This window comes from Thermobia domestica, chromosome 7 (genome assembly GCF_964235325.1).
Source record: "Thermobia domestica chromosome 7, izTheDome1.hap1.1, whole genome shotgun sequence".
Classification (NCBI taxonomy): Eukaryota; Metazoa; Arthropoda; class Insecta; order Zygentoma; family Lepismatidae; genus Thermobia; species Thermobia domestica.
This window is the reverse complement of record NC_137460.1, coordinates 28,672,995-28,697,888: the sequence shown is the minus strand read 5'-3', so window position 1 is coordinate 28,697,888 and position 24,894 is coordinate 28,672,995. Positions and strand designations below refer to the sequence as shown.

At 33.2% G+C, this 24,894-nt stretch overlaps 1 protein-coding gene across 1 annotated transcript; it reads right to left on the bottom strand.

The window, feature by feature from the left end:
- Positions 1-3,876: 3,876 nt before the first annotated feature.
- On the bottom strand, positions 3,877-23,501 carry LOC145689949 (uncharacterized). Its single transcript, XM_081764325.1, has 3 exons — positions 23,135-23,501; positions 8,374-9,265; positions 3,877-4,677 (listed from the first exon to the last, which is right to left on the bottom strand). The coding sequence occupies exons 2-3, from the start codon at positions 8,922-8,924 to the stop codon at positions 4,338-4,340; spliced, it is 891 nt and encodes a 296-aa protein (XP_081620451.1). The 5' UTR covers positions 8,925-9,265; positions 23,135-23,501; the 3' UTR covers positions 3,877-4,337.
- Positions 23,502-24,894: the final 1,393 nt, after the last annotated feature.

Genomic DNA, 24,894 nt, shown 5'->3' with positions numbered 1-24,894 from the left:
TGAGCATTTTTAAAAAGTACTCTTAATTTGTAATTTATTTCTTATATCCGAATGTTAGTAAATATATAGTTTGTACGATAAAGGGCATATATTTAGAGTATGAACAGAAATATCATTTCATTGTTACCTTTCTGTTTCTGCTCGAGTTTCTAATTTCTGTTTTTCACTAATCTTTCAGAATGTCTCATTCCGTTTATTACTAAATTCTACTGCTTGTTCGTATGCCTGATAAGTATTTCTATTAATATGTATATAATTTTAATCAGTGTGAAATTTGTTCAGATTCCGAGTCAAACCTGATCAAGTGCCCCTAACTTTGCCCTTATTAGTAAACAGAACTGCAACTGAAATGGATAATTTTGGATCAAATCGCTCACGTTGGTAAGTTGTTGGATAGTTGTTTCATAATCGTAATTACAAGTATCTCGATACGATACTAAAAAAGAAAGGAAGTTATATTTTGAGAAACCATTGACAATTAGTTATTGAAATTTTGTTAACAAAACTAAAACTATTTTTTAAAAAATGTTTGGAAAAACTTCCTTTAAAAACTGTAGGCAGCTGTTACAGCGACAAGATAAACATTTGGTTACAATTTCCTATTTGGACCAATCAAAAGCAAACATTTGCATTCATGATTCAACTACATACTATATGTGTCCCAGTAACTACCTTTCAGTTTTGTATATATTATCCCGATTTGCATTTCCATCATTAATGTTCCTAAGTGCTGTAAGAAAGTTTTGGGAACTGTAAGAATAACAGCTAATTCCTTTAGGTAATAAACCATGATGATATTCTTCTTCAGGAAGAAAGCTACGAAATTAACAAACGGGTAATCACCAAGAAGAACAGTAATCACAGATCATGTCAAACTTTTAAATTTAAAACTACTTTAAACCAAACTAAGAGATAATAATAATAAAGGTTTCGAGTCGATAATGAATGCTAGCTGCAAGAAGTATAAATTCAATGGTGATGCGAGGTAAATTGATATGCAATTTTATTTTCTGACTATGGAATTATCGAGACTGAAAAAACTGTCAAATAATTTGTATTTATTTTTTCAAACAATCTCTCCAGACTCTCCCTGTACTGTAATAAATTAAACTAGCGAAATGAGTAACATATTTACTCTCAACTACAATATATTCATTGATGTTTTCCAAACGCTTTTTTTTTCTCCTTCATTTAAAAGACTAACAGGAAGACGGAATTTCTCTGCTCTTTAACTGCTGGCTAGCCATGTGTCAGGTGTCACTGAAGCTTGATTTACAGCATCTCCTCCCTCCAAATGATCAGAAGGGAACATTTCTTTGGATTTCTACACAAACATGGCATTCACCATATACCTGGCAACTCTGAAAAAAGTTTGCTTTTGGAGAATAATAAACTATCGTAAAACTTTTCAGAGGGCAACAACTATACCCTCTGCTCCTCACCCCGCACTTGTATTCTCCTCTGAAGGGGACAGTATATAGGCTACTGAAATTTACGAAAATATATTAAACTTATTCTTTCTATTCTCTCGATATCTACTTATAATTCAAAATACGTATTACTTATTTGAATATGATGAAACAGAGTTATTCTTGCCCTTCAAGAAGTAAAATATATTTTCTCTTCCTGGTAAAACATAGTGCTTATACGAAATTTAATTCAAAATAGTTTCTTCCGTTCTACTTTGAAAACAGATGTAAAAAAATCCATATAATTGTTTCCACAGATTAATTTTTTTATGCCTAAATATTTCTTTACAATAGTTTTTGCATTTTTATTTCATTGCTCGGTGGAAAGTTACTTGTAGAAGCATTTCTCACTAGTTCCTTGATGTTCGATATATATACATGTATTCTAACAGAAAATAAATTTAAAATCTCTGTAGACACTTCACTGAAAGAATAATTCCTCTAAAAGTTGCGCTTAAGGAAAATAATAATAGGAAAAAGTATTAGCCTTATGCACAACAAACTGAATATTTATTCATATCGGTTCAACAAATTTTGATTTACTTTGTGTTGTACTATATGCTAAAATTCTGTCAAGAAGATTGTAATACTGACACTGTAACTAAATATGATCTTACTTTAATCCTTGAGATCTTCCACAACTTTTAGAAACAAAGCTCGAAATTCCTCACTATTTACCATGTGACATACAGATAGAAAAAAAATCACATGTTACCAAAAAGAGAAGATTGTTTGCAGATGTTACTGGTTATACCACATGGACATCGATGAATGTTAGATAAAGTAGTCGTTCCTAGTGACTGCAAAGAACTCACCGGTAACGGAATGTAGGAACACTTGAATTGGCAACGAAACAATTAACAACCACGAAAAAAAAGACGGCTAGACATTGCAGTCTATTTATATATATGATATGACCCTAAATTCTATCTTTCCTCTTTTAATAATTCTAAGTCTAAAATATAAATCACGGAACAATCTATGACTTCGAACTATCGTATTTTCCTGTATAGGACCTTTGTTTTGACCGTACAACGTACAGACAAAAATAGATTTCAAAAACTAAGTAATATATAAAAAGTACGGCATGCATATAATAGTATTATTCGTTTCAACATTGTCACAAAAATAGAGGAAAAATGAACGAGGTCTACCCTTATTTGTAAGGATTTAGGGTATAAGTATTTGGAGGACTGCATAGAATATTGCGATCAGAAGTGTATCACCTTTATTCAAGTAAAAATAAATATATAAAAATCTTTTTACTATACGGTACAATTTTTTGTCTATAGTAGCTGCTGACAACAGGAAAATGGATTTATGTCTTAATGTCTTAACAAAAAAATGGTATGTCTAAAAATGAAACGAAATTATTATACAACAATGCTAAAAATAAACTAGATGTTTTATACAGTGGCACTATTTTAGTATTTCAGAACCTAACCTAAGCTCGGAAAGAGTAAAACTAGAATTAGTAAAATATTTCAGAGCAATCAGTCAGATAGAATTTCTTTTCCATTAACATATATCCATTAGTACTTCTATATGGTATGGAATGTCGGAGCATTCAGCGTTTCCAACATTTCTCAAGGTCTTTTCAATAACCAATTTCAACTTTTTTTTTTTATATAGTTTACAAATCAACTGCGGCAATATTATAAATAAAAGTTGTTGTAAATGATGTATTGAAGCATTGTCAGTAAAGAGCCACACCAGGAAATGCATTACAAATTGGAAACAATAGATTAGAAGTAGCGTCATGATACTTAGTTGTGGGATTTCATATGCAAATTAAGACGTACTTTCAAAACGTAACTTTTTCCACATATCGCACAAAAGAATGGTCGTTCATGGAAATGAATTAACTTATGATCTCGAAGGCTTTGTTTTAACCTAAAACATTTTCCACATTTATTACATTTGAACGGTTTATCTCCAGTATGAACCGACAAATGTTTTCTAAAATTACTTTTTGACAGAAATCGTTTTCCGCATTCTTCACACCTGAACTCGAGTTGCTTTGTATGAGATTTTATATGTTCAGAGAGAATGAATTTTCTGGCAAATTTTTTACCACATAGACTACAATCGAAAGGTTTCTCATTCGTATGGATTCTCATGTGGAGCTCTACACTATGCTTTCGGAGAAATTTCATGTCACAGAGAGTACAAGAAAATATTTTCTTTCCTAAATGAATTTTCTCATGCGTATTGCGCACACCTATCTGAATGAATCGTTTCGAACAAAATCTACATTCATAAGGGCGTGTGCCAGTATGAATTCTTAGATGTTGGTTGAGATTACCTTTGGAGTGGAACATTTTACCACATTCACTGCACATAAAATTAGACTCTTCTGAATGGCGTTTCATGTGAGAACGCAAGGCATTTCTTGATCTTGACAAAAAACCACATTTTTCACAGTTGAATTTTTCGTTGCTTATGTGTAATTCTATATGAGATTTAAGTCCAGATTTTGTTTTCATTGATTTGCCACATTTATCACAAACATATTTTTCATGAGAAACATGCTTCTTCATGTGCATGTTACAATTACCTTTTGACGAAAATTGTGAACCACAAAATTTGCATTGGAATGGCTTTTTACCCGAATGTAATATTTTATGCCTACTTAAACTTCCACTTTCCGTGAATTTTGCTCCGCATGTTTCACAACGGAATCTTTTCTCACCAGTATGCACAACTATATGATTCTCCAGATGACTTTTGTTAGAGAAACACTTACCACAAATATTGCAGATATATGGCCGTATTCCTTTATGGGTATTCAGGTGAACAAGGTTTCTCTGGGGGAATCGTTTCTGACAGTATTCACATTTCCAACTTTTTCTACCAAGATGTTTAACCTTAATATGTTGTGCAAGATATTCTTTCCTCGGATAACATTTTTCGCAATAATTGCACTTTGAAAGGGCGACACGTAAAATGAACATTTTCATCGCTGTTGGAGTCATCTGATTTATTCTTTCCAGGAGCTGACTTAGTAATCTTTGTACATGAAACTGTGGAAAAGAAAGTTTCTTCACGTTGTTTGTAGTCCATTACTTTCAATGGCTGGAGAACAAGTACTGGATATTTTCTATCATCCATAGCTTTACGAGATTTGTTCAAATCGAATTCTGTACTTGCCACATGCTGTAATCGAGTTTCGTTTCCAAATGTTTCAAGAGTTGAATATGGATGACAACTGTAAAATGAACAGAGCTTTTAGTAATATTATTAACATTGTTCCTATCTATATCGTAACTATATAAAATAACAGAAAATAATGCATAATTTGTTGTCAAGAATCACTTAATTGAAATTAACAGAACGAATACAGAAAATAGATGTGTAGCAAAGTTAAAACAACAAAAAATATTTGTAACATTAATATATTAAGTGTGAATATAAATGAATTGAGTAATAAACTGACTGCCGTATACAAACGGATTTATACTAATGGTCTGTAAGGAAGAGAAAGCCGAGATTATTTGAAAAAGAAAATAATGATTGCAAAGTAACAACAAAATTAAAATATGAATTTCGTGATTTAAGAATATTATATTTATGCATCCTAGACAAATTAGACATGATACACAATAGGTCCATGTGTTGGAATACGCACATTGGGTGTACACTTTTTAATTTGAAAATCTTTGCGTTTTACGTTCCATGGTTAAGCCGGCTAGGCAAAAAGAGACGGTGGTAATTAGAAATGAATGAAATGGTGGAAAAAAGTTGGAGGAAATGGAAGAATCCCGAGACAAGTCTCGCACAACGGTGTTCGTCCACCATAAAGTTCACCTGACGCGAGCTGGAGTCAAACCAGACACCGTGCCACAGATGTGAACGCTCTACCACTAAGCAACCACGGCCCATTACTTCTATTTGAAACATTATAGGACGTCACATATTTCTGCGGAGATAAATTTTCGTGTCTCCAGTATCACAAGGTAGGTTAAGTAAGTTGACACTAATAAATAGAGACCGTATGTTTAGGCACTAAAAACCTGGAAAATAGGCACTTAAAATGTAAAAAAATAGGCACATAAATGTACCTCGAAATAATAGAGATAAATAGTCAATACGATTAAAAAATAGTTTCAACTCACAGATACTGTTTAAAGAATATAGAAATATACCTGTTTGCTAATGTCTTCTTTTACTTTACGGTATATATATTGTAATGTACCACGCACTTGTGCTTACAAACACCTAATATATGTGTGTTTGTATGTTATTGATATTATATAAGTTATATGTCTTCCTAATGAAGGTTTATTTTGAAGGAAATGAATAGAATAGGTAACATTTGGCACTAAAGCAATTATTTAGACAGTAAGGGGCGAAATAGGCAAATTAAAATGGGCTTAAATGGCAACTATCACCCCCCCCCCACACACACACACATGAACTTTAAAACGTTATTTTTGATCATATTTTTAATATTAAAGAATAGGCATTTTGCCTAACATCCGGTTTCTAAAGTAAATATTTTCTAAACATACATAAATAGATGTTATAGTTATGTTACTTTATAGTATAAGGGTTCCCATATTTAACGATCCGATATAAAAAATACCGAATAGATTTATTTTGTACTAGTACAATCCAATCAATCTCCCTCATAGCTTGCGTTATTTAATCTGCTGCTGTGTCTTCAAATATTGACTTTCCTTTCACCAATATATTCAGACCCAATTTTTCCATTGTATCTACGAGGAAGTGCAACTAACTTTCTCACTGACCCACGTATAAAAGAATGATTGGGATGATTAACTAAGGGCTTTACTATTGGAGATCAATTTCTGTAAAACTCTGTATGTTCGGTTCAGCACAGGTTTCTGAGAAAAAGATGTTAAAGAGGAATCAAAATTTGAAACGAGATATTCTCTTGGAGGATCTTACCACCGCGATTAGAAATCTCATAAACTGTGACCTCTCAGTTACACTTTTCTCTGTTAAGGGATAAACAATCCCAATAACAAGATGTATTTCACCCTTATATTTGACACAAGAGGATGATATCTATACAATGCCTCGCGCCATGACGACCCTGATCAGAATGTTCAAAAGTACCAGCTATCGCATTACATACCGTACTGGTGGGTCGGAAATTTTGACTTTTGAAACAACGACGGTGACTACGAATGCAGCATCGAAATTTCAGACGGTAATGTCCAGAAATTCCTAGGAGTTTTGGAAAACTAAAAGTACAGATGAATTAACAATTTGCAAGCATCTTATTTTATTTATTTTTATTCCGAGCCATTTTGATAGTTTAATCTATTAGCAGCGACATTCAGATCCCAACACGTATTTACGTCACGACTGAAGTTTAACAGACACTGAGGTTCACTGCTACCTCAGTAGCTTCTCACTCCGGTTTTTATTGAATAATTTATCAGTAATTTATCACCGTTCTAACGTATTTTATCAATCTGGCACATATATTATTAATGAATTGAGTACGCAAAAAAATAGAGGATTATGTGACTAGGGCGCTTAGAGTTTATACCGGTACTTTATTTACAGGCTTTAAAGAAAGTGAACTACTGGAACAATAACATTTCTCTCTTCCACTCCATCTTTATGTATAAAGCAATTTTGTTCTCGATCTTCTATCTTATAATTCTTTCGAAAAATGTAAGACATAAAGAAATTAAAAGAAGCTTTACAAATACAGATTTAGAGTAGTAGATAAATTGGAGGCAAAAATGTGGTTGCCGCAGCCCCATACAGTGGATTGCAAATGTACCAAACTAGATGCCCTCGGTATAAATAAAAAAGTAATAAAAAATAACAGTACCTTTTTTAAAATACTATATAATCAGCCCTAAACAAATAATAAAGAAAAATGATGCTGACGTTAGAGAAGGGACAAGATGGACTAATATTGTTTCTAAACTCTGGTTTCTGCGCAGTGGACCACACATTCACAGAATATAGCACAAAGCTCTGACGGGAGACTTATAGGAGACTGAATGAATTTAAAGTATTAATTAGTAAAAAAATCTCTAGAATAGGGAACAAGGTGGTACGGAGGTAAGCGCTCACCTATAGTATATGGGGTCCGTGTTTAGATTCCCGGTAAGTTTGTTGTGGACAAGATCATGTTCCTGGGTTTCCTCTAGGTAGGCTCGTTTTTCCTTCATTACCATTTCACCATGGCCTTAATTATCTGTTTCCCTTAGCTTACAGAGCATAAACGTCGAACGGTAGAACTGAAATATCTCATTTTTTTTTCCCTAGAATAATTTTTAAGAAGTACCACTGAGCGGACTTTTTGTCACCGATTCCACTCACACAATCATTTTCAGACATATTCTATATTATATAAAATCATATTCTTTTCCTCTATACTTTCTTGACCTTCTTTAACTCCTTAACTTAGATTTAAATTAAGGCAGATTCAGTATCTGACAACTTATCAGATTTTGCTTCATACGTACATTTTCACCTAAATATAAAGAATTGTACCACACTATTATATTGCATATAAATTAGCTTTTCAAAAATAGAACTACACAATATTTACATAGTATTGTGTTAGTTTATAAAAATAAATATTGTACTTTATATTTGAGAATATTTCTAGGTATATTGGTATCGATTAACTTGCATTTGACTAAAAACTTATCAGTGCAAATACCGGTGAACACAGAAAATAACGCAAGCTACAAGTAAGAAGAAATAGCAGATTGCAAAATTCATTTTCATTAATACATTATATGTGTAGTATTGAGCCATTAAATTTCGTTAATCACTAAAGAATTAACGTAATTACTCTCCTAACAACTGAACCAGAAAAGGATCCAGTCATCAAAAAATCGACAAAGTTTTGTCGCAAGAAACAAATCACGATAGAGAAAAACAAATTATTTAATATGATTACTACTACCTTATCAAAGTAGACTCATTCAGGTTGGCGGAGTAGACTGAAGTATGATCTCTAGAACCCGCCTTCTGTTGAGGTGCGAATCTAAATAACTCATCTGGGACAATTTCAGATCCTTGTACACACAAAGAATTATTTGCAGATGTTTTTTTCCAACACTTTTCGTCCAATATATTTTGGTCATTATTCAATATTCGTTGCTCTTGTTCCTGGCTGCTTATCTTCACACTCCAATTATTCTGGTAATGCCTACAATTTTCAGTTTCCATTCTATCATGTAGCGAATTTAAAGTATCATTTGATGATACAGATGGAAGAAGTAATGTATCTCTTTGATTATCGTGCCCATTTTGAAGTAACTGTTGGAGATTAGTATTTGCTTGAGCTAAAGGTAATTGTGCCTCCGCAGTTAATATAACATTTCTTTGTTTTTGGTTCAGCGCTTTAGACTTGATATCTAATTCCGAAGTATTACCGTAAACAGACAATCTCTCACAAAGAACAACGGCCTTTTTTAGATGGAACATATCGGAAACATTATCTTCGTAGTACATATCGTAGAACTTGGATACCAATTAACAGTCTTCAGACACTTTTCACTTTACTTCTACTATATATAACGAAGAAATAATCGACAAAAACGGAAAACGTTATTCCTGGGAATATGCAATTCATTAATTAGCATATTTGAATTAAAGAAGAACACCGTCTCTTACTCTGATTTGGCAATCATATATGGTTTTCTTGCCTCTCAATTTGACTTCCCTTATCACTGCAGCATCAATGGACCAACATTTTAACTGAAATTCGAGTAAGAGCTGATTACACTGCAAACAAGCCAGAATCGACAATATGCATGACGAGAATCCTAAGCATCTAGCCAAAGTGGAACATCCTGGAAAAAAGAAATATATATATATACATATTACTATTGTCATTTATCATCACATTTGTAAATATTAAGTTTGATTCGGTAAGAAAACCGCATTCGTATCATAAAATAAATATTTTGCCAGTTTAGTTGCAGTAGAACGATGAAATATAGTTTGTTTACGCCCACTAACCATTGGAGAAATTTATCTAGTGTTTTTAAATTTTGTCTCGATTGAAAGGAAGATAAATTTTGGTTTCTAAAGTGGTGATTCAATAACTATTTTTAAGTTAAACATTTGCTGATTTGATGTTGTACCTTCTGAATACAGTTAAAGATTCCAAGATTTAAAGAAAAGAAAGAATGGGCTACTAGAACTTGGAATCGTACAAGCCATAGTATTTATATTGAACCATAGAAACCTCTGCTTGTTTTAAGTATAAAAAATTCTGGTACGTTCCTAAAACATTCAGGTAAGAATATATATATATATATATATATATATATATATATATATATATATATATATATATATCAGGGATTACAGATGAGACAATTCTATTAACGTAAATAAATAGTATTTAAATAATTATCTTATGCCACTCTCAGTATACTGTTGTAAACAAGAATGAACATTTTATGCTCACTCTAAACGCTAACCTTAAAAGATTCATTTTAACGATTCCTCCTGAGGCAAAGCACTTCAACACTCAGTTGTCATCCAAAACTCTTTCGTATGAAGATGTTATCCAACTTCGTATTGGGCATCTAATTAGTTTTATATTTCTCTTAGTTTTATTATTTAATAGCTTTATCTTACGGAAACAAAGGTAATCTTTCAACTGAGAACATCAGTAGAGACAGAAAATGTATGATTTCAAGTGAAAAATGTGAAAACAAAAGGTTCTTGGCATTTCTTTTATCCCCGTTTAGAGAGATAGGTGCTAGATGTTATTGCTTGATAATAAAGACTGAAACCAACTCACCCTGACCCAATACAATGAAATAAATGCATCCTCGCCAAAGCTCCCATTTCGTCTCATCGAGGAAGAATATCGCTGTGCAGCCCTGAGATCAAACATCTGTGTAATATTATTACTCACATCAAATTTCAAACACAACTCCTCCCTAGTACAGTTCCAGCTCTTGCCAAGAGGCGTTTGTGGTGGACAAACATCGTGGAGTGAGTTTGTTTAGAATATTATAATTTCCTCCCAATAGCTTCGTGTATAATTCCAGTCATCTTCACCGTCTTCCCTAGTCTTAATTGTGGGATGTGTTAACTCAAAATAATATTGAAACAGAGGAAAGCATAAAAACTGAATACTTAAGATTACATTTTCCACCACGTATTATGTTTAAGGAAGCAACTAGAAATAATAGTTTACGATAAAAACCATATATTTGTTTTATTCATTGTTACTGCTCTAACAAAGTTACGTTCCCTGTGAATAATATTATGGTACCAGATCTCGCACTCATTTAGTAAAGGTATAAAAGGTTTAATTACTTCTTCCTTGATATTAAATATCGTAGGATAAGTTCTTGATATAAAAATAGTAAATACCAGTAGCTTGGTCAAACTTGGGTTCAGACTTACGTAACTAAGCATCTTAAATAATAACACAGCATCGGACTAGCTACATAGCTTCAAAATTTAGAACCATTGAAATTTTTCGTGCAGATTAAATTCAATTAAGCCCAACTCTTAAAGTTTCAGTGTGATAATAAATAAATTTTGTACAAATGTATGTATATTTTCAACTCACACCATTGTTGCATAGTTGCATTCACCATTAGTGCATAATTGTATTCAGATACTTAAAAAAATAATAATATCACTGTACTCGAGGCAGAGTACATTAGTACTGTTGCGAATATGTGTGTGAGAAAATTATACATACTAATAAGCAATACTCCCGCTAAATTCCAACTGCCATCATTACAATAAGAGCACCACCGATTATATTCATGTTCAAAACTTCAAAGTTAAATAAAATTAAAAACCAGATACACATTAGCTACGAAACGAATGACCTTTCCAATTCTATTACCATTATAACGAATTCGTAATTTAAAAAGTAAGATTACGGTTACATAATTATCTGTTCTATAACAGGAGAAATACTTCAACATACAGATCTATTAATGTAGGAAATTAATTAATTAATTAATCTACAAATTAATTTGTGTGAATCAATGGAATCAGAAACAAGAATTACCTTTTAACAACTATTCAAGACATTCTAAATTTATTATTATTGTTGTTTCATCACATTATTTAAGCTGTATAGTGATGAGCATTATTAAATATTTTTGTTAAATGACAAAATTATGATCTCACATTTCCTAAAGCAATAAGTAAATAAACAGGGAATGAATGGTATTCAGAACGAAAACGCGCACATAATAAGAAATAACAAAATTTATCTCTGTTGGATGAACATTAGGAGATTTGATATTCGGCTCAATAGTGATCAATCGTGTTGATAAAATACACTTTCGTGCTAAGTTAATACAGTATTTCTGGAAGTTTGACAAGTCACAATGAGTACTGAATTACAAATACCTAAGACAAGTTCATATTTCAACTTATATTTCTAATATACAGGTTGACTTTAAGAAATTTAGGATAAGATTTCTGGGCTTTCGACATCTAAGGCCAATTAGCCCGTCATGATTTGAAGCATGATGCCCCTCGTTGAGCACACAATCTACGGAAAGGAAAAGAAGAAAGGATTGGGAAAGGACACATAGCGGCATGGGACGTATAAGTTAAGTACCACTCCAGCACTTGCATGATGTGAATTATGAAAATCGAGGAAAACCTCATTCAGGGTGGCTGGCCTGAAAAAGCATGTTACACATTTTCGACCGAGTGACGCCACTCGGAATCGAACCCGGGACCGCTTGCACCGAAGGCGAGAGCGTTAGTGACTACGCCACGCAGGTTGACTTTACGGAGGCCATTCACTACTATGGTGCAATCGATTAAACCGTAGGAAAAAACCGCCTTGAAAGAGATCATATTTCGTTTTAACTGTTAATATTGGGAATTAGACTAATGGAAACTTCTGTACAGTGTTACATCAGGGCTACTATATCATTTCTATAAATCATGTCTCCTTGTGCAGCTGTTAACATCTTAATGTCTGTTTCTAATTAGCAGTATTCGATTTACCCACTCCTCATTTCACATATTACCCTCTTTGTATATTCAGTACCTTTCGCTTTGTCAACCATTCAGCAATATCTTACGTCATAAACTCTGTTGATATTATTAGGTCATCGAGCGACTTATAGAAAAGAAAAAAATCAATTAGTTTAGTACTGCAATTTTACCAAAACTAGAGAAATCACAAATAGAACAGGAAATATTTTATAAGTACACATAACTATTCAAAGCATTAATACTATAAAATAAAATAATGCAATGAAAATGTTTGAAATATCTCTAAATATTTTAATGCTAACTTTTGAATAATTCAATTATAAAAATGTTAACCACAGATTATTTTTTTTTTAATTTTTCGATAGACAGGTATTTTAAGCTCGTATAGAAAAAAATATGGGTGGAGTGAAAATAAGATAAACTGATTTTTAACTAAGCTTGTTTTCTATTTGTAGTCTCGTTCGTTAAATTCAATTCCCCAACGTTTAACAGCAAACGAACCAATAAGCCTTAAACTCAACACACCCTCATTTCATTAACTTTACATTTAAATAAATGTCAGGTGATTTCGGTTCAACTTTACTTCAAATAGTTATTTCCTTCTCTACATTACATCAATGGAATAATCCTCAATTGCATTCTTCGACCATTACTAACTAGTATATAAGACATACAAAAAAAGATTTGACACTTGCAATAGAAAGTAAAAAATACAAAAGAGAGGTTGCTGTTACCCATAACAAGTCATCCGATTTCCTGCGTTTTTCAGTCCTTCTTCCACTACTAATAGATGTGCAAACAATATGCAGACGAAGAAATAGTATTGAATTCTAACTTTAAATTTCGATTCTCCTTTAAGCCTTCTACTAAATCTCTTATCAAAAACTCAGCATGCAATACCAAATTATCAAATATCAATTTAACAAATTCTCAAATAACGAATCAGCATCAAAGATCCAACTCTAGAGAACAAATCTGATTCGATCTCAACAGTTAACAGGAACAAAGAAATTAAATATATTTGTTTACTTTTTTATACGCAAACACGTTATGTGAAAAGGGTCTAAAACTCCATGCTAGTAACGTCACACTTGTATACATAAAATACAGTGTTTTTAGACTGTGAAGATATACTACGCCGGCAGGATATAGTATCTAATGTAGCAGTTTTCTACATGTACTCTCTTAGCTTAACAGCCCTAAGACACTTGTAATGATTTTGCACTAGTAATGCTCAACTTGTAAAAAGAAAATACTGCTGTATTACTCACAATTTAATTCTGCTGTATGTAGAAATTACTTTCCATTTACACATATTCATTCCATGAAGTGTATAGAACTTTATCTGTAAATTTTACAAAATATGATGTACCTAAACATGATTAGCACACATTAACACTCGCTCCGCACATTATATATATATATAATTAGAAAAAACTTTGACAATAGAATTTCACATAACAGAAATCCATTCTCATATGCTCTCTCTCATTCTAATCGCGAAATTACTATTTTCATTACGCACTAAGTTAATCAGCATCACAAACTCTATTAACATAACAAATTGTAATCCACCGAATCTTATGCCAGTATCGTAACTTACGCTATATTACTAACATAACCAACAATTAACAAACAAATCTTATGCCATTAATGTAACTTTTCCTACTCTGCTAATATAACCAACGCTAGCCTAACCTATGCTACTCTACTAGCCCTTTCCACCCGGACGACTTTTTCTTAAAAATTCAAAAAAACAAAAAAAGTATGATTTCCTAAGCTAGTATGATTCACTAATCCTCATAACTATGATTTAATTTTTTATACTAGTAGCCTTCGGAAAGAGTAACCTTCACAATTGTGTATGTTCGGCCGACATTGTGAATATTGGTGATTCTATCTACCTGCACAATTGTGTAGGTCAGGCTGGAAAAGGCTAAGTAACTTACTGTATCTCACCGTATCTTAAGACACATTGCTGCGTGTCCGTTTTCTCTTTTTCTTTTCATGAACAACCGTTTAATGGCGGATCTGTTTGCTTGGATATAGCCAATCTGTGTGTGATTATTCCGATGCAAGAGCTCATTCGTGGCAAGCCGGTTAGCGTACGTGACTTTGGCTTGGGAGACCCGGGTTCGATTCCTGGCGACCTCGTGTAGTTTGGATACGATGTTAATAAGTGGGTCCAGGTTTCATATAGCCTGGCTGCTGAACGTGCTGTTAAACTTAAAATCAACTCATTTCCCCATGCACCAAGAAAATAGTATCATAGAAATATTAGAGATTATATAAAGTAAAATCATTTCGGTGCAGCTTTACTATACGAAGTACCGTATTTGTAATTTATACAGAAAAAATTGTGATATTTTTAATGAAGTATCTTTAATTAGTGTGCTACCTCATGGTGCATAAACATAGAAATGTCCGAGTGTTAAGAATCGATACATTTTTAAAATTTAAGTTAATAATGTGTTTCCTTACGTTGGAACACAGATGTGTAATCAGTTAAAGTATACCACGATTTTAACTATAACGACTATAGCAACGTACAAATACGTAATGTAACTCGAAACGTGTTTTCATACAATACACTATGTTTTCAGCTATCCTTGTTTACATGTATCCTCAAGCCGGTGACGCGCCTGCTTCGTATTTTTGCAATTGCCATACTATCACTCGCACACATGTGCTGTATTTCTGCCCTTAACCTTTGAGAAGCATTTGTACTTTTAATGCCTACCTAACTTAAATTGGTTAGTGTCTTTCCTCAGTAATTCTTACGAAGCCGAATCTTGGTACACCGAAGCACTCCTGAAGTGAATCTGAACATAATAGTGCATGCTCTCTAACCGAGTCTAGGAAGGAGTGCAGCATGAGTCAATCTACGCATAAACGAGGTCAATTAAAACAGAGTAGCCATGCGAAATCATAGTACCTTCTCAACAGTCGTCTATGGATTTGGGGGAGATACTAAATGCCATACCATGGCGAAAAAGAAAATACTCCACAAATGTTTTAACTTTCAATCAAGTATTATAATTTACGACACACGTACATTTTTTTCAAGTTCTAACAATTCATGTTCCAGTTGTTTTTTATTTGTTCCGTCATAATTCGTTAATCAGTTCTCTGTTGCTAATCAGCGCATTACTGCTGTATCATGCGACCACTCCAAATGGAAAAGGAAAATTAATATTATTTAGTATCTCACCCAAAATGCTAGGTTTTGACCCTGTCTGTCTTGGTAGAGATTATTGATTGATATAATTTGTGGATATATGGCATCAAAATTTGTACATAAAATAGTAAGCTACTTATTCTTGATTGCCACTAAAAAGCAGGCATGCTATCTAACAGTCAACGTACGGTACTCCAGGGGACTGAGTGGTAGAAAGGGGTGCGTCCGTACGGAGCAGGCGCGTAATTGGCGTTAGGTATGCTCATAAACCACGAGAGTTGAAAAACACTTTATATAACATAAAGTGCATGGTTTATATGTTGCACAGCTTTGGGTGAGGTACTGTTTCGCAGACCATATGCCTTTCACACAATTTCAATAACTGGCACTCCTTATTTCTGTAGAACTCGATAAAACTTTAACGTAATAGGTGACATTCTTGCTCTTTACGCATCAATTCCACACTGACTTTCCTATAGATCATTGCAAGTGTACCTCTTCGCCAAACATTCCCTTCCACCTTTACGTATAGCACAAAGTATAACATGAGAAACAACTAACACACTTCACTTAAACTATTCCCCTCATCTGACTTTATCACTCTACCACACAAGCCAAAATAAATCTCCAATTACTCTGGTAAATTTTCTAAAGTAAATCCGCTGATACAGCACTTAATTTCTATTTAGTGTAAATTATTGAAAATATTTCTGTACATTGTTTGTGCATTAAGTTACAGTCAGTGAGATGTAATATACGTGTGCCAGCAAATATAGGGTACAGACTCTTAAATAATTTCATCCCATCCCTTTTTGGGAAGTCAACCTGCACTCTTATGTTCAGATTCACTTCAGGAGTGCTTCGGTGTACCAAGATTCGGCTTAGTAAGAAATACTGGGGAAAAGACACTAACCAATTTGAGTTAGGTGGCCATTAAAAGTACAAATGCGTCTCACAGAGTAAGGGAAGAAATACAGCACATGAGTGCGAGTGATAGTATGGAAATTGCAAAAATACGAAGCAGGCGCGTCACCGGCTTGAGGATACATGAAAACAAGGATAGCTGAAAACATAGTGTATTGTATAAAAACACTTACGTTTCGAGCTACATTACGTATTTATACGTTGTTACAGTCATTATAGGGAAAATCCCTGTATGTTTTCATTGATTACACATTTGTGTTCCAACGTAAAGAAACACATTACTAACTTAAATTTTACAAATGTATCGACTCTTAACACTCGGACATTTCTATGTTTATGCACTATGAGGTAGCATACTAATTAAAGATACTTCATTTAAAATATCACAACTTTTCCAGTATAAATTACAAATGCGGTACTTCGTATAGTAACGCTGCACCGAAATGTTTTTACTTTATATAATCTCTAATATTTCTATGATACTATTTTCTTGGTGCATGGGGAAATGAGTTGATTTTAAGTTTAACATCCCGTTCAGCAGCCAGGCTATATGAGACCTGGAACCACTTATTAACATCGTATTTAAACTACACGAGGTCGCCAGGAATCGAACCCGGGTCTCACAAGCAAAAGTCGCGTACGCTAACCGGCTAGCCACGAATGAGCTCTTGCATCGGAATAATCACACACAGATTGGCTGTATCCAAGCAAACAGTATCGCCATTAAACGGTTGTTCATGAAAAGAAAAAGAGAAAAGGGACACGCAGCAATGTGTCTTAAGATACGGTGAGATACAGTAAGTTACTTAGCCTTTTCCAGCCTGACCTACACAATTGTGCAGGTAGATAGAATCACCAATATTCACAATGTCGGCCGAAAATACACAAGTGTGCAGGTTACTCTTTTCGAAAGCTACTAGTATAAAAAACTAAATCATATTTATGGGGATTAGTAAATCATACTAGCTTAGGAAATCATACTTTTTTTTTTTTTTTTTTTGAAATTTTAAAAAAATATCGTCAGGGTGGAACGGGTTAGTAGAGTAGCATAAGTTACGCTAGTGTTGGTTATATTAGCAGAGTAGGAAATGTTACATTAATGGCATAAGTTTTGTTTGTTTACTGTTGGTTATGTTAGTAATATAGCGTTAGTTACGATACTGGCATAAGATTCGGTGGATAACAATTTGTTATGTTAATAGAGTTTGTGATACTGATTAAATTAGTGCGTAATGAAAATAGTAATTTCGCGATTAGAATGAGAGAGAGCATATGAGAATGGATTTCTGTTATGTGAAATTCTATTGTCAAAGTTTTCTCTAATTATATATATATATATAATGTGCGGAGCGAGTGTTAATGTGTGCTAATCATGTTTAGGTACATCATATTTTGTAAAATTTACAGATAAAGTTCAATACACTTCATGGAATGAATATGTGTAAATGGAAAGTAATTTCTACATACAGCAGAATTAAATTGTAAGTAATACAGCAATATTTTCTTTTTACAAGTTGAGCATTACTAGTGCAAAATCATTACAAGTGTCTTAGGGCTGTTAAGCTAAGAGAGTACATGTAGAAAACTGCTACATTAGATACTATATCCTGCCGGCGTAGTATATCTTCACAGTCTAAAAACACTGTATTTTATGTATACAAGTGTAACGTTACTAGCATGGAAGTTTTAGATTCTTTTCACATAACGTGTTTGCGTATAAAAAAGTAAACAAGTATATTTAATTTCTTTGTTCCTCTTAACTGTTGAGATCGAATCAGATTTGTTCTCTAGAGTTGAATCTTTGATGCTCATTCCTTATTTGAAAAATTGTTAAGTTGATATTTGAATAATTTGGTATTGAATGCTGAGTTTTCGATAAGAGATTTAGTAGACGGCTTGAAGGAAAATCGAAATTTAAAGTTAGAATTCAATACTATTTCTTCGTCTGCATATTGTTTGCACATCTATTAGTAGTGGAAGAAGGACTGAAAAACGCAGGAAACCGGATGACTTGTTATGGGTAACAGCAACCTCTCTTTTGTATTTTTTCTTTGTATTGCAAGTGTCAAATCTTTTTTGTATGTCTTATATACTAGTTAGTAATGGTCGAAGAATGCAATTGAGGATTATTCCATTGATGTAATGTAGAGAAGTAAATAACTATTTGAAGTAAAGTTGAACAGAAATCACCTGACATTTATTTAAATATAAACTTAAAGAAATGAGTGTGTTTAATTTAAGACTTATTGGTTCGTTTGCTGAAACGTTGGGGAATTGAATTTAACGAACGATACTACAAATAGAAAACAAGCTTAATTAGAAATTAGTTTATCTTATTTTCACTCCACCCATATATATATATGGGTGATTCCACGAAAAAGGGAAATTTTCTGTCACGGGCATTTCTTCAAACTACTACTAAAAAGAATCACCTCATTTTTATTTTGTTTGGTAGTAACCGTCACAAAGTAGGTATGCCATGTATAACAGTTTGCAAATATAACACGAAACATACGTAAAAAATTAATTATTACCCAATTTCTCAACACCGTGGGCTGTCACAGACTACAGTTGACTGATTTTACTCAATAAAATACAACTGAAGTCGCAAATCAAACATCATTTAATGGCAATTAAATGGAAGAGAACACTTCAATGTTTCGGTTTTGTGGAAAGTAAACCTTTATAACGATTATTTTCGAAAGCTTGACTATGCGTCGTTTCTGTCACCTCTATTTGGTCTCAACTCCATGGCATGAAAAAAAATTGTCATTGCTCTCAACAGATAGCATGGTCGTCCACATTGACAACACCCACAAGAAAACAAGGCAGATATCTTTAACTGGAGAACAGAAAAAGTTGTGTGCATGTGTTAAAAGCTATAGGAAAAATATTTTTGTGTCTGAAAAGCAGGTGCGTATATTAATTGATACTCAACACCATGGTATTTATTACTGAATGTATTTGTATGGTATATACCTTCTTTCCCTTGAGGAACCTGCGCTTTATGGTAGGAAATTCGTACACAATTACTCACGTGTACTGGTTAAAAAGTGGGCCGGTAAAGTAAATTATATTCGATTTTCTCAACTCCATGTCCATCTGAAAACTAAGGAATCCACGGTGTTGAGACAAGTTCACGGAGTTGATAATCCTATAGTGTTTGTTATGCACATGCTCTTCCAAATATTTGTTCTTTCAATATATTGATAGAAATAAAGCTCGTTCGTGCTCTAGTGACTAGTATGCTCGCCTTTCGTGCGTGGTTCTGGGTTTGTTTCCCGGTGGAAGCTCAAAAATTAATGGTGTTTACTTCGCACAGTGAGGCAATTGAAAAACTCATTTGAGTAGAGATGTACTGAAACCTGATCGCGCAGACCATCGCAACGGTCGTAGGAGCTGACACGCTGACCACGTGTCATTCACACTCAAAGACCGGCTGGTGGGTCCTAGCCCATTTAAGGATTGTTTCGCGGAAGTTCAGATTTGGTGCTGTAAGGTAACCGGAGGTAAAACTTCAGTCAAGTCAAGATGGATGGTATCTGTTTTTAACTTATTGACGTCTCAATCTTATGATCAGCTAATTGTTTTCTTTTCAGGGATTGTCGAAGAGTCTGAGAGCAATGTAATGTACGGACAGTCAATTTTATGACGCGGATCGGGAGGAATTTCTCGTGGCCTACTAAACCTGACTTTTAAAAAGCGTTGGCAGTTGTCATTTTGTGTAGGCTAGAACAGCCCCTCCCTGTTTCCTCAAGACATTTCCTTCATTGGAGTGGAAAATGAGGGCTACTTAACAAAGAACATCGAATTATCCAAAGAAAACAGAAATGATGAGTGCCTTACACTGTCATTTAGTGTGCATTATATAGGGCGTTTCAAAACAATACCGACAACGTTTGGGAGGTAATTCCTAACAGCAACTGCACGGTGATTCCTAACACCAACGGTATTGCACTTTCGATGTGTTGACTTGATCACACAGAGAAGACAGACGGTTTACATAAGCTCAGAAAACAAATGAAGTAGACAATAAACAGGTTTAATGACTACTTCATCTGTTTCGTAAGCTTATGTGAAAAGTTTGTCCTCTCCATATGATAGTCAACATATTGAAAGCGCAATAATTTTTCAATATTCGATAAGTGTATGTGTATTTCTTTTTTTCTTATTTACGTCACATATTCATATATATATATATATATATACTCAATTTTGGAACCTTCATTAGATATATTTTCATATGTTTGCAGTATTTTCTGGAGTATTTTTGTATAACAAATTACGTGTCATCTAGTTTGTTAGAATTTTATTCAACATAAGGAGAATAATTCTAACTTACAAAAACTATTGGAAAATTATTTAAATTTTTATGTAAATTATAAGCTTAATCACTTATAAACCAAAACTTATCACCCAGATGTATCACGTTTCTCAACTCCACAGCAATTTTCAACTCCGTGTTAACTAATCTCAACTCCGTGACCTATGGTCTCAACTCCGTGGGTGCTGAAAAGTTTATTATTTTTTATTTACTACACCAATAACGATTCAGCTCTACTGAACACCTAATTAACATGGACTTAGTAGTAGTAAGTGCATGTGATATTTTTATCGAAATAGGCGACTATCAACGGAACAAAAAATTTCCAAGTGAAAATTTCCCTTTTTCGTGGAATCACCCATATATATATTTTTTATACAAGCTTAAAATACCTGTCTTTCGAAAAAATTAAGAAATTAATTTTAATCTGTTTTTAACATTTTTATAATTGATTTTTTTAAAGAGTTAGCATTAAAATATTCAGAGAGATTTCAAACATTTTCATTGCATAGTATTAATGCTTTGAATAGTTGTGTACTTATAAAATATTTCCTGTTTTATTTGTGCTTTCTCTAGTTTTGGTAAAATTGCAGTACTAAATTAATTGATTTTTTCTTTTCTATAAGTCGCTCGATCGCCTAATAATATCAACAGAGTTTATGACGTAAGATATTGCTGAATGGTTGACAAAGCGAAAGGTACTGAATATACAAAGAGTGTAATATGTGAAATGAGGAGTGGGTAAATCGAATACTGCTAATTAAAAACAGACATTACGATATTAACAGCTGCACAAGGAGACATGATTTATAGAAATGATATAGTAGCCCTGATGTAATTCTGTACAAAAGTTTCCATTAGTCCAATTCCCAATTAATTAGTGTAATAAGGTTTAGGTGGTGACTAAAAAGCAAGAATGCTATCTAATCGAGTGTGGCGTGGGTATTGGCAGTGGGAATATTCCCAGTGGGGAGGAATTTTAAACAATGAGAATATTCCCGGGTTTTTTCCCTAGCCTATAAATTCCCGGGAAGGAATTTATTTCCGTTTCCTTACTTTATCTTTCAAATTATAAGAACCGTATGACCAGTTATATTATTTTAATATATTATAATTTACTTGTATGTTTTATAGAACTTGGAGGTTAAACAATTTAAACTTCTATGACTGTACTTTATATAACTATGAGTTTTTAAGTTCCATTTCCACTTGCACTAAGATATAGGGTAATTGTTTAGTATTGGGGGCCCAAAACTAGCAAAAAGTAGGACGATTTACGGAACAAACGAGTTGATAAGTGGTGTTCAAATACTCAAGAAAGTATCGAACACATTTTTTTAGGGGAGTTTTTGTATTTGTACAAACCATAAAGGAAGTGATAGTGATTCATGTGAGAAAAGAAAGTGAATTGTTGGTAACGAAGATAGAAAACAATGTGCCTTGCGTGGCTCTAACCCGCCTTCACTCGCTAACTCTCGTTCTGCAATGCTGTCTGAATTTAATGTTGGTAACGTAATTTAACGTATGGAACCATACAACAACCGCAGCGGAATCACAAAAAAGTAGTCGCAAAAGCTAGCCCCCTAAAGCTAAACAATAGCCAAAAGTAGCAGAGTACTAATTTACAAATGATGAAAAGGAACCATTTTGTAAAGTACTGTAGAATTACGTAAAAATTGATACGAAGTAATGAACCCTACACTATCGTTAGTAATAGACGTCGATCTGTCTCTGGTCCGAATTTCTCAAGAGGTACTCTGACCTCTTTTACATGTGAATTAATGCATGAAATTTCGTGGAATGGGCAGGAAGAAAGGCCGTGTGAGGCAATATTACATGCAAAATTATAAAGATAAGAAAGTATCTTGCAGATATAGCGAACTTACATATTTATGCGCAAATGTTGATCAAATGATTGGATATCTGTCTTCCGGCAGTTACCCAACCTAATTTGTTTATAACGTTTAAAAATTTAATATATTTATATCAGTGGTACAGTAAAGTTTAGAAAATCCACTTACATGTAAATTTAAACTTTTAGCGGTTTAAAAGTATGTGGAGTTACTATACCATTTTTGAAACATATTTACTTCCATAGAACATATTGTAAATAAATATCCATTTATGTGTACTCTCTAAATATAATAAAATAACATAACATCGTTCAGAATATACATTTTAAAGACTCCTCTGAAGAGAACAGTAATAATATACTGTGATATAAAAATTAATTTAACTTTGAAATCATAATGTAGTAACAGAATGAAATTTTATTTGCGATTGAACATAAATTACCAGAAAGTTCCCGAAAAATATCTTCCCAGTTAGTTATATTCACACTTTTATTCCTTCATGAAAATTGTTTCACATCGTATTTTACCTACATACTTTCTATTTGTGGAACCTCCTGCTCGAGTGAATCTTCTTCTTCTTCTGCGGTTGCAATTTCCATTAGCGTAGATTGCTCTCCCGGTAATTATATACGGTATGATGAAAAAAAAGATGAAAAATTATGATGAATCTTTAGAGATGCTTATAAGATGCTAATTAACTTATTTCTTTGTAAATAAAGATAATAGGCAGTAAGAACAGGTGGGGATAAGGTGAAAATGAACGAATCTACATTAAAAGGGCCAGAACCGTGAAATTTATGAAGAATAGAGAGAAATGGCGGGCGATATAGACTGAAATAGTGTGACGTCACATCCTTTTCGTTGCCTTGGCAATCGCCATTTTATTTTCTAAACAACAAGTAGCCTAAATACCTAAAGAACTTAAACGCAAAGCGAAAACAGTGATGAAATATTTCGGAATTGCAAACATTAAAGTGAATGACTTATTTATGTTTCTTTTTAAATATTTCTAATCAATGAAACTAATATATATATATACAGTGGCGGATCCAAGGGGAGGGCTATAGGGGCTATAGCCCCCCCCCCTTGACGCTCATTTATACACTGGATAAAATGAGCTTCAATCCTGCTTTACACTGGATAAAATGGAAAAATATGGTTTAGCCCCTCCCTTGATCATATCCTGGATCCGCCCCTGTATATATATATAGAAAAAGAAAAAATATACTCATCTTTGTTCATAATCAGATATAAACTTTAAATAATTCTGGAAAATTTTTGATTTATTAATATGTGTCATAACATTGCATAGGTGTTCAAGATTAATGTTTAACAGTTGTTTAGAATATACGCTGAACCATTCAAAATTGGATATTTTCTTATCGTAGGCCAATGCTTCTATTTTTTTTTTTTTTTTAAGTTGGTAGGGAATATAAGAAAAGATCTTACCTATGTCTACTGATGGTCCAGATTGAAAATTTCCAAAGGCTTGCCTTTTTCCCTTTTCTTTTTGTAATATTGTAGACACTAATATTGTGAATTTCCATTATCAAGAATGAACATAAGGAAAGTAAATGTCCCAAGAGAATTAACATTGTTCTAAAATATATTTTTTTTTTAAATGGTATATTTTTACAGTTTTCATTTTGCCCACAGTTTGTCAATCTGCACGTTAGGGTGATTATATTGTGTATAATTGCTTCTTAAGGTGGATTACATGATAATGACGTTTACATTAATTATTAGATTTCTACCTTATCACTTAAAGATGTTGCGCTTTTAGAAAAAAGTTCCTTAGATATTATTCCTTTTTTTTATGAATTTTATTGATTTTCTTCGTAGTTTCCTTATTCTAAATCTGTATCCTTTCTCACCAATTATTAAAACATTTTACAATTACAAATAAATTTACAGCCGTTGTCCTCGTTTGTACTAGACTTTAAAATACAGCGTTCACTTCACATGTTTGTATAGAAAAAAACATGGCGATCACCATGGTAACGGAAAGGAAATGACGACATCACTATTTCAGTCTATTGTTGATAGAGAGGGCAAGAGAAAATGAGATGATCGATCGAGCCAGTATCGAGACCACAATTACAAAGTGGAGTGGTACGTTTTCGGAGAAGATATAAGCGTTGGGGAGTATACAGAATGTGAAGTCTGTTACGGAGCACAAAATGGAGGTAGGAGGGAGAAAAA